A 16,959-nucleotide genomic window follows, 5' to 3' on the forward strand; every position below is an offset into this window, starting at 1 on the left:
GTTATTATACTGATGCAGATACCACTGATCCTATAACCAGCCCTTCTCTGGCTATACCCATGTGCCAGTGTTACTACTGTGTCATTATATAGTGCTGGGTGTTATTATACTGATGCAGATACCACTGATCCTATAACCAGCCCTTCTCTGGCTATACCCATGTGCCAGTGTCACTACTGTGTCATTATATAGTGCTGGGTGTTATTATACTGATGCAGATACCACTGATCTTATAACCAGCCCTTCTCTGGCTATACCCATGTGCCAGTGTTACTACTGTGTCATTATATAGTGCTGGGTGTTATTATACTGATGCAGATACCACTGATCCTATAACCAGCCCTCCTCTGGCTATACCCATGTGCCAGTGTTACTACTGTGTCATTATATAGTGCTGGGTGTTATTATACTGATGCAGATACCACTGACCCTATAACCAGCCCTTGTCTGGCTATACGCATGTGCCAGTGTCACTACTGTGTCTTTGTATAGAGCTGGGTGTTATTATACAGATGCAGATACATATCCAGTATTTCACTCAGACTTTATTTATTCCATAACTTATCACCCAATATCGCTAGTAGTCCCTTGGCAAGCCACTGACTTTATTCACACTACATTTTTTTTTTATTTCTATTATTTAATCAGAAAGAAAAGATATACTAAGGTTGTGGCGGACACTGCAAGGGCTAGTCATGGACACCAGTGTCCATGTACGGACACCTTGCCTATCCCTGTCCATGCTATAGAGAGCCCCAGAAAGTGAGAGGATGTAACGGTACTTGAAGCCTACCCCAGTATTAAGGAAAGAATTGGGGAGCAATTAGGGAACAGATAAAGTTTACCCCACACCTATTCTCCAAGATGACAGGGATTCCATATGTGTCTCTTCATGAGGAGCTAGCTCCTCCCGGCCTATTACTTGAGGGCTCACGTTATCATAAGAGAGGATGTGGCAGTCAGTAGGATGAGAATGAGAAAACTGTCTGTGTGTTTGTTCTTGAGAGCGGAATTGTTAGTTATAGAGCAATTGTAATAAAGTATCTGGTCAACTTTGTGAGAAATAGAATCCTCAGTTATAGTTCCTTGAGATGAAGCATCCAGTCTGGTGTAGAGATAGTTATCAATGTGCCAGCACAAGCATGCAAAGTGCTTCTCTGTCATAGAAGTTAGTGCCTCCTCAAAGTTTAGCAATCTTAGTTCCATATCAGCTAATGTAGCTTGGTAGGGTTAATTGAAAATCTTTCTGTAAGGTTTAGTGTTCTACCAATGTATGATAATGTAAATGAGCAGTGAAAGACTGTGATATCAGGGTTACCGGGGGGGCACCAGGATCTCTGCAAGGCCGCCGCCTATGGTCTGGTGTTCCGAATCAGAGGACAAGGATCATCAAGACAGCAAATAATAATATAGATGCTTGTGGATGCTTTCAAATATCAGAGATAATTTATTGGTGGAGTATATGACACTACCCCTTTAAAAAAGATTTTGTTCTGACAAATTCCAAAGTTAGTTCCATTTCCTTCCCCCGCATCATGCGACAGCCATCAGCCAATCACAAAATGCATATATGTATATACTGTTCCCCAGAAAGTGTGTAACATAAAAAGACTGTGCATATTGATAATGGAAGTGAACTGGTTAGTTGTTTAAAATTGCGCTTCCTTTCTAAATTTTGAAAGTTATATTTTTTTTACTTTAGGAACATTATAAATCAACATTTCTGTGACGCATATTAAAGAGCAGCATTTACACGTCATAAATATTTTTTGCCTGAAAAATTGTTAAGTAAAAAGCTAATAAATTTAAACCAGTATATGTATCAGTTGTGATAAGTAGCTCCTGCTGTACCTCCTGCTAATGCTCATTCGCTGATATGTACACATTAGGGATGGGCGAATGTGATGAAAGTGTAATTTGTTTGGTAGATTGAATATTTTTGTGGACTTTTGTTTTGGACAATCAAATGTTGATATGAATGAAAAACGATTCATGTTGATAGAATGTTTCTACTTTGAATATTGCATAGTTTGAATATTACATTTTAAGAGAGCATAAGAAATACTATTACAAATATAGAGATTCGAATATTGCATAATTAAAAGTAAAGAAAGCATTAGAAATACTATTACATAAAACGAATGTTACAATGTTATGCAAACATTCGAAATGAACAAACAAATGTGTTAAAATTTGTTTCAATTTTCGAATGTTGCAAAACATTGGCCCATCGCTAGTACACATGCTATGTACTTCTTACATTAGAAAGAGGAGCACAGCTGATGCTGCTCTGTAAATTTAAATGTTAACAACCTTTAGTTTACATTACGGCCCGACAGACCCAGGAGCCACTGGCCCCTCAAATTTTATCCCTGGCTCCTAACTTTTTGGGTTATTCTCAATATATCTTTATACAAATACCACTGTAGCAAACATTTTTAAATGCTGCTTTTTAGTGTCCCTTTAAGTATGGTGAAACGTTACTAAATGCAACATTCAGATCATTTTACTTCTAATTCTTGATCTTGAAATCCTGGTAAATTGTGCAATCAAAATAACCGTGTTAAATTATACAGATCTTTTGTAATGCACTGTTTAATTATTGAGATATGCTATGATTATATAAAATGATACTAGAATCATACTTTTCTCTTTGTCTAGGTTCTACAACAAGATGTGGGTAGAAGCTCAGCACTCTCTGGGACAACTGTTTCTGCAGGAGATGCCAGAGGTGCCTCCCAAACCAGAGAAAGACCGCATGGCAGTTGCCCAACAGCTTGGCACCTTGTACATCAAATATGTGCAGATCTTCCGCAACCTGGAGCTGGCTTATGATCAGATGACCCATCCACAGAAGCGAAGGCTCATCAGAACTGTGCTGGACGGAGTAATGGGACGGATCCTGGAGCTAAAGAATGAAATGGTGGATCTGGAAATCTCAGAGTTTCAGTACTTCGACGACATACTTCAGGATAAGAAAATGGGTCCTGTGAGTATTTGTGGTTAGTGACTAAGGAAATCATTTATCATAGTTAATTAAAATGTGGTGTTAATCACTTCAGTTGCTATATTATTCAACTGAACACATTTTTCAAATTATGGCCTAGTTTCCAGTATTACTGTTAAATCTTTTTTTTCTGACAAAATCAGAAATAATTTAAACCAGTGTTCCGCTCTCCATGGTGTATGTTAATCATTTGTAAGTATTACAGCGTCTTCATTTCCTGCTGCTGATGCTTAAAATTGACAATAAAGGATCTAAAATATTTTTTGTGCTTTTTTCAGCACTGCCCACAGAGTCAATCCACAATAAACTAGCGGCATAGCAGGACAGGCATGTAAAGTTTTTGCACAGATATCTGTGTGTCACACTCTACACAATAAATATGGTGCTGAAAAATAAAAGGATGCCACTTACTGCAGCCATATTCTGCATTTAAACCATTGTCAAATCTGAAAAAATAAAAATATACATGCCTATTATTTAACACTCTATAAGCTTCAGATTAATACATTTTATGCATTCGTCCATATGGCAAATTACAATACATTTATACAAGCATAGAGTAATATTTTTTTAACATGGAAAATGTTTCTTGCTTTACATGCAGTCTACAGATCAGCACCAGAGGCAGAGCTTTTTTTTCGCTTTTGTCAATGAAGTTTTCTTTTTTAGTGAAAATGTTTCTGCAGGTCGTTTTGAAATTAAATTTTAAATTAGGCAATTACAAAGCACCAGTTGCAGTGTGTTGATTAACTGGAGAGTAAAGCGAATTTTAAAGTTTTATAATATATTGCAGCAGTTGGAAATTTAATTGCAAATTAGCTGCAAACATAAAAAAAATCTTATTTTTTTTAAATGTCTCTTGAATAAATTTGTTTCCTTTGCTCTTGGTCTAACATCACATAATTAGAAGGTAAACATTTAGCAATAAAAAGGTGAATTGCTCACAGTCTTGAGTCACAGCTTTGCAGACTGGTGTCATCAATCAAAGTGCCGCTTTTCAGTGCTGCTCCATATTTCACTGTTCTCTTCAAACAGCACTTTTTCTCTGGCTGCACTGTGTTAACAAAAACTTACACCGTGCAGCCTGAGCAAATGTAGCCACCAATCAGCAAGCACTACCCAGGTGCTGAACCAATAATGGGCCGACTCCTAAGCTTACATTCCTGCTTTTTCAAATAAAGATACCAAGAGAACGAAGAAAAAATGTAGGAGTACATTAGAAAGTTGCTTAAAATTGCATGCTCTATCTGAATCATTAAAGAAAAGAATTTGGGTTTAGTATCCCTTTAAGAAAAAGCATTATTTTTTATGTGAACAAAACTTCTGCCTACTTTTAAAAATGAGTATGTATGCCAAAAGTTATAGGAATTGTGTGCTCTTACTTAGGGCAACCTCGCTTTTGAATCTCTTGTTGTCTACTAAGGTTTCATGAGATCTATCTCCTATCTGTCTACTCTTTACTTTCCCATTCTAGGAATGTCTGGATATTCCAATCCCAAGGTACTTTATCAAAGAAAAGATGAAAGTTTTAAAGGACCGTGAGCGGATCCTATCCCAAATTCTGGAGCGTACTGGAGTCCATGACAAGGAAGTGGTGAGTAGAAAAGGGTTAATTCTGTAACCACTTGTAGATTGCTTTCTTGCTACTATCTGTTAGTCACGTTTTACTGTTTGTGTTTTTAAAAAGCCTAATACTGACAAGTTGCATTTTTCTGAGATTCTTATCAATAGTGCATCATGTTATCTCATCTACTAAGCTCAGAACTTGTAAAGCGGTGTGATTCCCCCAAGCTAAGTTATAGCTTTGCAACATGTTGAGCATTTGAAGCAACCAGGCACAGCCAGTGTAAAGGATTAGGCAGATATGAGAGATGTGTGGGATCCTGCTAAGTTGCTTACAAATGCAACATGGAACAGAATCCCACAAGAAGTGTGTGAGAAAGAAATCATTATCTCTGCTGGATTTGGTTTACCATCTGCTCTGTTTCTTTATCCAGTTTTATTAAAGGGACAATAAACAAACACTTTAAGATTGTAATATAAATTGTTTAATTACATGCAGTAAAACAGCTTTGCAGTATACTTTAATGATTTATTTTGTCCCCTTTTTTTTATTTAGCTATGAAAAATTGAGACTTTCCAATTCCTGTTAAAAGGGAAGTGCAAACTTAACACTTTAATACTCCACACAGTGATTGGCTTGACACTTTAGTTTATAATGCTCCCTAATTGACCTCGGCAGAGAAGGAAAACTAGGCTACAACATGGCGGCTCCCACTGCTTTATGTACACAAAGGGGACGATTTTTCAAGCTTCGTATGACCCTTCAGGCTCCCCGGAAACAGAAGTTATGAAGACCGCTGCTCCATAACTTGTCCGCCTGCTCTGAGGCCGCGGACAGAAATCAACCCGATCGAATACGATCGGGTTGATTGACACCCCCAGCTAGCGGCCGATTGGCCGTGAATCCGCAGGGGGCGACATTGCACCAGCAGTTCACAAGAACTGCTGGTGCAATGATAAATGCCGACAGCGTATGCTGTGAGCATTTATCAATGTGCAGACATGATACGCTACATCGTATCATGCCCGCTCGCACTATGATAAATATACCCGTAAAACTTAAAAAAAAAATCAGTATTTAAAAACAACAAATCTATTGTTAAAATATATTTTTTTAGGCTAATCTTTGTTTTGAATACATCATTCTATCTAGAATTTATTTACTGTTTATTGTCCCTTACAACCACGTTGTTCTGTAATATCTGTCCATTATGAGTGATTCTAAAAACTCAACAGAAGATAACACAGTAGATTTGCATAATCAAAAAATGCAAGATAACAAGACAATGCAATAGAACTTAGTCTGAACTTCAAATAAATAGATTTTTTTTCTGACAATTTTAAAAGTTATGTCTATTTCCACTCCCCCTGTAGCATGTGACAGCCATCAGCCAATCACAAATGCATACACGTACCATGTGACAGCCATCAGCCAATCACAAATGCATACATGTACCATCTGACAGCTATCAGCCAATCACAAATGCATACACACTTATTCTTGCACATGCTCAATAGGAGCTGGTGACTCAAAAAGTTTAAATATAAAAAGACACTGCACTTTTTTTTTAATGGAAGTAAATTGGAAAGTTGTTTAAAATTGCATACTCTATCTGAATAATGAAAGTTTAATTTTGACTTGAGTGTAAATTTAAGCTAATACAAAGGGATAGATTACAAGTGGCGCACTAATGTTACAGTGCATGCAATATTGAAATATCACGGCATAAAAGTACCGCAAGTTGAAAGTAAATGCGACCGCATGAGGACAAACTAAATTTTTGCCTATTGGGTTAGCTCGACTGAAGACCTCACGTAAAGGATTAGGGCTAAATAAAAAGTTGCACCAAACACAACATAAATATATTAAAATAAAGTGTTACACTCATATATACACTATCTAAAAAAAATATTAAAGGGTTAAAAGGTAAATTGGTATTTGAATGGAAAGGACTATAATGTGTATATACGTACATATATGTGTATATATCTGTATTTATGTGTTTATAAGTGTATATATGTATAAATATACATATATACACTTATAAACACATATATACACATGTGAACACATATGCATATACTTTGGAGCCTTTTCCACTCAAATACCTCAAAACATAATTTTTAATAAATTTAAATATTTAAAGGGACAGTCTACTCCAGAACTGTTATTGTTTAAAAAGATAGATAATCCCTTTATTACCCATTCTCCTGTTTTGCATAACTAACATGGTTATATTAATATACTTTTTACCTCTGTGATTACCTTGTATCTAAGCCTTTGCAAACTGCCCCCTTATTTCAGTTGTTTTGTCAGACTTGCATTTAGCCAATCAGTGCCCTTTCACTTGTAAATCCACGGGCGTCGCCACAATGTTATCTGTATGGCACACATGAACTTACACCCTCTAGCTGTGAAAAAATGCCAAATGCATTGAAATAAGGGGCGACCTTCAAGGTTTTAGAAATTAGCATATGAGCCTATGTAGGTTTAGCTTTCAACAAAGAATACCAAGAGAACAAAGCAAATTTGATGATAAAAGTGAATTGGAAAGTTGTTTAAAATTGCATTCCCTATCTAAATCATGAAAGTTTAATTTTGACTAGACTGTCCCTTTAATAATGTGTTTTACTGTGTATGCATTGTAAATATTTTACATTCCAATGTTTTTCACATAGAGGAAAATATTCTATGTATTTTTTAAATAGATATTCCTATATATATTTATATAGATATTCCTTTATATAAATATTCATATAGGTAGATATTTTACAAAAAAACATTGACTGTGTTCTACAGTATTTTACAAAATGACATCTTTTTACACCCACACAGTTATTCCAATTTTTTGGATACCTGCAATTTTTTTAATAAGCTTAGAGAACAAGGCTCTATATAGTCCTGACATTAACAACACAAATGTGGCTAATAGCTGCTCTCTGATTATCTTTACTACCATTACTTGACAACTATAAGGACATTAAGTCCCTTATTTGAATGGTGGGGCCCCCTTTTTTGTTTTTGGCCTTTCAGTCTCATGATTTCTCAGTCTACATTGAATCAAACACAATTATTTATTTCTTCAATAACAATTTAAAAATATTGATGTATTCACACTTTTAAATTATGGAACAGTTTAAGGAATAAACTATCATTATCCAAATGCTTGTTTATAAGAGCAATTATATGGTTTAAAGTGATGGTAAATTTCAGACTTTAAGAATGTTGCAATGAAAAATATATTACCGTACACGCAAAACTGCATAATTATTATTATTATTTTTAAAGTTTATGAATATTTTATAATAAAAGATTTTTAATCCTACTTGGTATATTCTGTTCCTTTGCCCCCCCCCTCCTTCTTTTTCTCTTTTTGGCTGGGCTGTGACATAGAGAGCAGTCCCATCCACTCTGTCAAGAATTGAAACTAAGTGAAAACAATTACATACAAACACATATGTGATTCACCATAAATATTGAATCAATTAGTCGCCATGTTTTTCTTTTGCATTGGCTGCATTTATTTCCATCTCCAAAAATGCCTTTGACAGCCACATGAAAAGCCTGTAAGAAAAATCTCTTCCTTGAGTGGTTACCCATTGTGGATGTAAGAAACCCAGATTTCTAGATTTCTTGCGGCTGTACCTTGGGTGGTTTACATAATTCAAGCAGTCTTGCTTCCAATTAATTGGAATGCCATCCAGAAAACAATTAAGGTTTTGCACCACAAATTAAAATAGGCACATACAAATGGAGCAAAATATATAACACCAGTTGCCATATAAAAGGAGGATTACTTGAAATAATGTGATTGTGCAAATTGTTCATGGAAAGGTGTTTAGTAATAAATACATATGTACGCAAAACGGTTAACCAGAACTCTGAGGTTGCGCTAACCCGGCGCATGCTAACTTCTATTGCGCCCAAGTGATCACTTTTACTTTCAATTTGTAATACGAGCAAAAAAAACGACGTGTGCAAACACCCACAATAAACCCCATATCGCTTGTGTGTAACTGTTAGTGCTCCATTCGTAATCTAGCCTAAATCAATAAAAACTGGAAAAAACTATAAAGAAAATATTGAAGTTGGTTGTACAACCTTAACCTGCTGTTTTAAATCATTTATAAAAACGTATATGAAAATGATTGAAACAAATTGAAGGAATTCAAGATATTTGTATTCTCAAACATTTATATGAGCTTTTCATTAAGCCCCTTTAGGTGTAAGGAATTTGCAGTAATTCAGATTCCAGGGGGATTCAGCATGTAAAAAGATCCTATCGTGTCTACCCATTTGGTTTAGATCCAAATTTCTCTAATGCCTTACACTTCACATTGCAATTACTTCCTTCAGCGTGATGGAATACAGAACTCTTTTTGGGATTATGTAAGATATATTCTTTGTATTCCAAGACAAGAGTTCATAGTTATCTTAATATTTCCATCACTTATTATTTGGAAATGTTGTATAATTCAAAGCCTTTTTTTTTTTTTTTTTTTTTGAGTATGCAGGTGTCCAACCCCATCATTTAACCCCTTAATGACCAGACCATTTTTCAATTTTCTTACCCTTAATGACAAAGGCTATTTTTACATTTCTGCTGTGTTTGTGTTTAGCTGTAATTTTCCTCTTACACATTTACTGTACCCACACATATTATATACCGTTTTTCTCGCCATTAAATGGACTTTCTAAAGATACCATTATTTTCATCATATCTTATAATTTCCTATAAAAAAAATTATAAAATATGAGGAAAAAATTGAAAAAAACACACTTTTTCTAACTTTGACCCCCAAAATCTGTTACACATCTACAATCACCAAAAAACACCTATGCTAAATAGTTTCTAAATTTTGTCCTGAGTTTAGAAATACCCAATGTTTACATGTTCTTTGCTTTTTTTGCAATTTATAGGGCCATAAATACAAGTAGCACTTTGCTATTTCCAAACCCCTTTTTTTCAAAATTAGCGCTAGTTACATTGGAACCCTGATATCTGTCAGGAAAACCTGAATATCCCTTGACATGTATATATTTTTTTTTAGAAGACAACCCAAAGTATTGATCTAGGCCCATTTTGGTATATTTCATGCCACCATTTCACCTCCAAATGTCATCAAATAAAAAAAAAGTTCACTTTTTCACAAATTTTGTCACAAACTTTAGGTTTCCCACTGAAATTATTTACAAACAGCTTCTGCAATTAAGGCACAAATGGTTGTAAATGCTTCTTTGGGATCCCCTTTGTTCAGAAATAGCAGACTTATATGGCTTTGGGGTTGCTTTTTGGTAATTAGAAGGCCGCTAAATGCTGCTGCGCACCACACGTAAATTATGCCCAGCAGTGAAGGGGTTAATTAGGTAGGTTGTAGGGAGCTTGCATGGTTAATTTTAGCTTTAGGGTAGTGTAGTAGACAACCCCAAGTATTGATCTAGGCCCATTTTGATATATTTTATGCCACTATTTCACCGCCAAATGCGAGCAAACAATTAAAAAAAAATTCATTTTTCACAATTTTAGGTTTCTCACTGAAAGTATTTACAAACAGCTTGTGCTATTATGGCACAAATTGTTGTAAAAGCTTCTTTGGGATCCCCTTTGTTCAGAAATAGCAGACATATATGGCTTTGGCATTGCTTTTTGGTAATTAGAAGGCCGCTAAATGCTGCTGCGCACCACGCGTAAATTATGCCCAGCAGTGAAGGGGTTAATTAGGTAGGTTGTAGGGAGCTTGCAGGGTTAATTTTAGCTTTAGGGTAGAGATCAGCCTCCCACCTGACACATCCCACCCCCTGATCCCTCCCAAACAGCTCTCTTCCCTCCCCCACCCCACAATTGTCCCCGCCATCTTAAGTACTGGCAGAAAGTCTGCCAGTACTAAATAAAAGGAGTTTTTCTTTTTTTTTAATAAAAAAAAAAAAAAATGTTTTAGCTGTGATGGACCCCTGCCTTAGCCCCAACCTCCATGATCCCCCCCCAGCTCTCTAACACTCTCCCCTACCTATTTGCCGCCATCTTGGGTACTGGCAGCTGTCTGCCAGTACCCAATTTGCCCCCAAAAACAAAAGTATCTTTTTCTCTTTTTGCAATTATTAATATTTTCTGTAGTGTAGCAGCCCCCCACAATACCCCAACCCCCTCCCCCTCCCAGATCCTTATATATTTATATTTTTAAAATCTTTTTTCCCCCCTCTTCCCTCCTCATTGGTGTCAGTGGCCAGCTAATCGCGCACGCGCGCCCCCGCACGCTCCCGGCATCCGGCGTGCACATTGCACTTACAGGAACCGGATGCCGGGTAGCGATGGGCCGTCCACCCGCCTCCCTGTTATGCTCCCACCCACCAACGAACCGGCACCATCGCTACCGGTGCAGAGAGGGCCACAGAGTATCACTGCAATACCCTGAGAGCTTCTGGAAGCGATTGCGATCGCTTCCAGCACTCTCTTAGACAACTGACGTACCAGGTACGTCTATTGTCATTAACTGGTTGTTAATGCATGATGTACCTGGTACGTCAGTTGTCATTAAGGGGTTAAACATGAACAAGTTCAGTAAAACACTGCAGTGAGTTTTCACAAAAATATATTTAAAATTGGATGATTTCTAGCTTTCGGCTAGATTACGAATTTGGCGTTAGAAGCTGTGCGGTGCTAACGAGCAGTTTATGCTCACCGCTCACTTACAGACAGCGCTGGTATTACAGGTTTTTAGAAACCCGGCGTTAACCACAGAAAAGTGAGCAAAATTTAGCTCCACATCTCACCTCAATACCAGCGCTGCTTACGTTAGCGGTGAGCTGTCTAAACATGCTCATGCACGATTTCCCCATAGGAATCAATGGGGGAGAACTGGCTGAAAAAAAACCTAACACCTGCAAAAAAGCAGCGTTTAGCTCCCAACGCAGCCCCATTGATTCCTATACGGAAATAAAATTTATGTCTACACCTAACACCCTAACATGAACCCCCGAGTCTAAACACCCCTAATCTTACACTTATTAACCCCTAATCTGCCGCCCCCAACATCGCCGACACCTACATTATATTTATTAACCCCTAATCTGCTGCCCCCAACATAGCCGCCATCTACATTATATTTATTAACCCCTAATCTGCTGCCCCCAATGTCGCCGCAACCTAACTACATTTATTAACCCCTAATCTGCCGTCCACAACGTCGCCACCACTATAATAAAGTTATTAACCCCTAAACCTAAGTCTAACCCTAACCCCCCTAACTTAAATATAATTTAAATAAATCTAAATAAAATTACTATCATTAACTAAATTATTCCTATTTAAAACTAAATACTTACCTATAAAATAAATCCTAAGCTAGCTACAATATAACTAATAGTTACATTGTAGCTATCTTAGGGTTTATTTTTATTTTACAGGCAAGTTTGTATTTATTTTAACTAGGTACAATAGTTATTAAATATTTATTAACTATTTAATAACTACCTAGTTAAAATAAAGAAAATTTTACCTGTCAAATAAAACCTAACCTAAGTTACAATTACACAAAACACTACACTACAATTAAATTAATTACCTAAATTTAATACAATTAATTACAATTAAATAAAATTATCTAGTACAAAAAAAAAAAAACACTAAATTACAAAAAATAATAAAATAATTACAAGATTTTTAAACTAATTACACCTAATCTAATCCCCGTAACAAAATAAACCCCCCCCCCAAAAATAAAAAAAAGCCTTAGCCTACACTAAATTACAAATAGCCCTTAAAAGGGCCTTTTGCGGGGCATTGCCCCAAAGTAATCAGCTCTTTTACCTGAAAAAAAATTACAATTCCCCCCCCAACATTAAAACTTACCACCCACACAACCAATCCTACTCTAAAACCCACCCAATCCCCCCTTAAAAAAACCTAACACTAACCCCCTGAAGATCACCCTACCGGGAGACGTCTTCACCCAGCTGGGCCGAAGTCCTCAACGAAGCCAGCAGAAGTCTTCATCCAGACGGCATCTTCTATCTTCATCCATCCGGCGCGGAGTGGCTCCATCTTCTAGACATCCGACGCGGAGCATCCTCTTCATCCGACGTCTTCTTGAACAATGACGGTTCCTTTAAGTGATGTCATCCAAGATGGCGTCCCTTCAATTCCGATTCTATCAGCCAATCGGAATTAAGGTAGGAAAAATCCTATTGGCTAACGCAATCAGCCAATAGGATTGAAGTTCAATCCTTTTGGCTGATCCAATCAGCCAATAGGATTGAGCTCGCATTCTATTGGCTGATTGGATCAGCCAATAGGATTGAACTTCAATCCTATTGGCTGATTGCATCAGCCAATAGGATTTTTCCTACCTTAATTCTGATTGGCTGATAGAATTCTATCAACCAATCAGAACTAAAGGGACGCCATCTTGAATGACGTCACTTAAAGGAACCGTCATTGTTCAAGAAGATGTCGGATGAAGAGGATGCTCCGCGTTGGATGTCTAGAAGATGGAGCCGCTCCACGCCAGATGGATGAAGATAGAAGATGCCGTCTGGATGAAGACTTCTGCCCGTCTGGAAGACCACTTTTGCCCGTCTGGAGGACCACTTCTGCCGGCTTCGTTGAGGACTTTGACCCTGTTGGGTGAAGATGTCTCCCGGTAGGGTGATCTTCAGGGGGTTAGTGTTAGGTTTTTTAAGGGGGGATTGGGTGGGTTTTAGAGTAGGGTTGGTTGTGTGGGTGGTGGGTTTTAATGTTGGGGGGGGGTTGTAATTTTTTTTCAGGTAAAAGAGCTGATTACTTTGGGGCAATGCCCCGCAAAAGGCCCTTTTAAGGGCTATTTGTAATTTAGTGTAGTGTAGGGTAGGGCTTTTTTATTTTGGGGGGGGCTTTTTTTATTTTGTTAGCGGGATTAGATTAGGTGTAATTAGTTTAAAAATCTTGTAAATACTTTATTATTTTCTGTAATTTAGTGTTTGTTTTTGTACTTTAGATAATTTTATTTAATTGTAATTAATTGTATTTAATTTAGGTAAATAATTTAATTGTAGTGTAGTGTTAGGTGTAATTGTAACTTAGGTTAGGTTTTCTTTTACAGGTAAATTTGTCTTTATTTTAACTAGGTCGTTATTAAATGGTTAATAACTATTTAATAACTATTGTACCTAGTTAAAATAAATACAAAGTTGCCTGTAAAATAAAAGTAAACCCTAAGATAGCTACAATGTAACTATTAGTTATATTGTAGCTAGCTTAGGGTTTATTTTATAGGTAAGTATTTAGTTTTAAATATGAATTATTTAGTTAATGATAGTAATTTTATTTAGATTTATTTAAATTATATTTAAGTTAGGGGGTGTTAGGGTTAGACTTAGATTTAGGGGTTAATAACTTTAATATAGTGACGGCGACGTTGGGGTCGGCAGATTAGGGGTTAATAAATATAGGTAGGTGGCGTCAATGTTAGGGACGGCAGATTAAGGGTTAATAATATTTAACTAATTTTTGTGATGCGGGAGTGCGGCGGTTTAGGGGTTAATATATTTATTATAGTGGCGGCGATGTCCGGTTCGGCAGATTATGGGTTAAAAAAATATTTTAGTGTTTGCGATGTGGGAGGGCCTCTGTTTAGGGGTTAATAGGTAGTTTATGGGTGTTAGTGTACTTTTTAGCACTTTAGTTAAGAGTTTTATGCTACGGCTTTGTAGTGTAAAACTCTTAACTACTGACTTTAAAATACCGTACCAGTTTTGACAGGAGATGGTCTACCGCTCACTTTTTGTCAGACTCGTAATACAGGCGCTATTCAAGTCCCATTGAAAATATAGGATGCGCAATTGATGTAAGTGGATTTGCGGTATTTCCGAGTCTGGCCAAATAAGTGAGCGGTACACCTGTACCTCCAAGACTCATAATACCAGCGGGCATTAAAAGCAGCATTGGGACCGTCCAACGCTGCTTTTTAAGCCTAACGCAAGACTCGTAATCTAGCCGTTTGTAAGGTGAGGCCCAAATTCCAAAATTAATGACGTATTTTTTAAATGATGGCAGGCTTACCAAAATATACACATACTAATACTGTATATCTACAGTTTGTCAAGTTTTTATGAGGATATATATTTTTTTAAAGTTAATTAAAAACAAAGCAGTCTGTATTAAAGGGACAGTCTACAATATAATTTTTATTGTTTTGAAAGATAGATAATCCCTTTATTTACTATTTCCTAGTTTTGCATAACCAACACGCTTATATTAATATACATTTTACCTCTGTAATTACCTTGTATCTAAGCATCTTCTGACAGCCCCTGATCACATGACTTTTTATTTATTATCTATTGACTTGCATTTAGTACTGTGTTGTGCTAACTCTTAAATATCTCCTTGGACATGAGCACAATGTTATCTATATGGCCCACATGAACTAGCAGTCTTCTGTTGTGAAAAGCAAATAAAAAAGCATGTTATAAGTGGCTGTCTATAGTGGCTTAGAAACAGGCAGAAATATAGAGGTTTGAATGTTATAAAGTATATTAGTATGACTGTTCAAATTGGTGTTAGAAAAAGTTAAAAATCCAACATCGCAACCTGTGTAGAAAAAACGCAGCCTAGTGGAAAATGGTGAGTGAAGAATAATAATAATATAAAAAATGATGGTGATATGGATTCAGTTCCTTATATAAAATATGGTGATGAGAATCTACAGTCCTAATGCTGAGAGATCATATAGGTATTCAGATTCCCTGAAGGTTGTAAAAGTTTCTTTGATAAATCCTTCTGTGAAAGAAATGAAAAATAGTGTAGATAATTTTGGTTGTAGTGTAAAGTAGGAATAAGGCTTACCGGTTATAAGTCGGTCAACGCGTTTCGGCCTCTCATAGGCCTTTCTCAAGAGGCCAAAACGCGTTGGCCGACTTATAACCGGTAAGCCTTATTCCTACTATACACTACAACCAAAACAATCTACACTATTTTTCATTTCTTTCACAGAAGGATTTATCAAAGAAACTTCACAACCTTCAGGGAATCTGAACACCTAAATGAGCTCTCAGCATTAGGACTGTAGATTCTCATCACCATATTTTATATAAGGAACTGAATCCATATCACCATCATTTTTTATATTATTATTCACTCACCATTTTTCCACTAGGCTGCGTTTTTTCTACACAGGTTGCGATGTTGGATTTTTTACTTTTTCTAACACCAATTTGATTTTTTGTTTTTGATTTTTTCAATATCATTATTAAATTTCGCACATCACATTTTTATTTGTATACCACTGGACAAAGTTGCATTTTTTCATATATTTTTTTCTTCACTGGACACAACTAAAATATATATATTTTTTCTTCACTGGACACAGCTGCAATTAAATTTTTCTACTGGACACAGGTCCATTTTTTTTTTCACTTGTAACACTAAGTGTGTATTCTGAACACTGTAAGGATGTCACTATAGTACCACAAAGGGAATACATATTTTGGATACAATAAGAGGGGCTTATTGCTGAAAACAGCTACTGCTGAAAACAACCAAGGAGAAACACAACTGTATTAATACCTGAATAAGGGCTCACTAACCCTATGCCTAGAAGTCTAGATCTTCTTTAGCAGATTTTTGAGCTGCCAAACATACCAGCATATTTCAACACCATTACGTAAAGCTTTAGTGATTGTTTAAAGCTGTATTACTTTAAGTTGTTTAATGCCAAATTGACTGTACTTTGCCATTGAAGTTTTAATCACTGCAATAAGTGTTTTATTGAGTGCATGGATCTATGCTTTTATTTATTTACTAGTCCTAAAGCCCGTTCACACGGGCCATTTTTTGCAGGGTACAGCGGTCCCACCCCTTGCGCTCTCTCCCTCCCCCTCTCTTTTGCTCTCTCTCTCTCCCCCCTCTCTTTTGCGCTTTCTCTCCCCTTCTCTTTTGCGCTTTCTCTCCCCCTCTCTTTTGAGCTCTCTCTCTCCCCCCTCTCTTTTGAGCTCTCTCTCTCCCCCCTCTCTTTTGCTCTCTCCCCCCTCTTTTGCGCTCTCTCTCCCCCCTCTTTTGCGCTCTCTCTCTCTCCCCCTCTTTTGTGCTCTCTTTCTCCCCCTCTCTTTTGCTCTCTCTCTCCCCCTCTCTTTTGCGCTTTCTTTCCACCTCTCTTTTGAGCTCTCTCTCTCCACCTCTCTTTTGAGCTCTCTCCCCCTCTCTTTTGAGCTCTCTCTCTCCCCCCTCTCTTTTGCACTCTCTCTCTCCCCCCTCTTTTGCACTTTCTCTCTCTCCCCCCTCTTTTGCACTCTCTCTCTCCCCCCTCTTTTGCGCTCTCTCTCCCCCCTCTTTTGTGCTCTCTCTCTCCCCCCTCTTTTGCGCTCTCTCTCCACCCCTCTTTTGCACTCTCTCTCTCCCCCCTCTTTTGCGCTC

The 16,959-nt window shown here is 37.0% G+C and overlaps 1 protein-coding gene across 1 annotated transcript in view; it reads left to right on the plus strand.

The window, feature by feature from the left end:
* The first annotated feature begins 864 nt into the window (after positions 1-864).
* Positions 865-16,959, plus strand: part of IQCA1 (IQ motif containing with AAA domain 1) — a 356,514-nt gene continuing 340,419 nt past the window's right edge. Inside the window, exons 1-3 of the mRNA XM_053713497.1 lie at positions 865-962; positions 2,662-2,989; positions 4,482-4,601. Coding sequence (XP_053569472.1) covers positions 865-962; positions 2,662-2,989; positions 4,482-4,601 — 546 coding nt within the window. The remainder of the gene's footprint in view (positions 963-2,661; positions 2,990-4,481; positions 4,602-16,959) is intronic.

This window comes from Bombina bombina, chromosome 1 (genome assembly GCF_027579735.1).
Source record: "Bombina bombina isolate aBomBom1 chromosome 1, aBomBom1.pri, whole genome shotgun sequence".
NCBI lineage: Eukaryota > Metazoa > Chordata > Amphibia > Anura > Bombinatoridae > Bombina > Bombina bombina.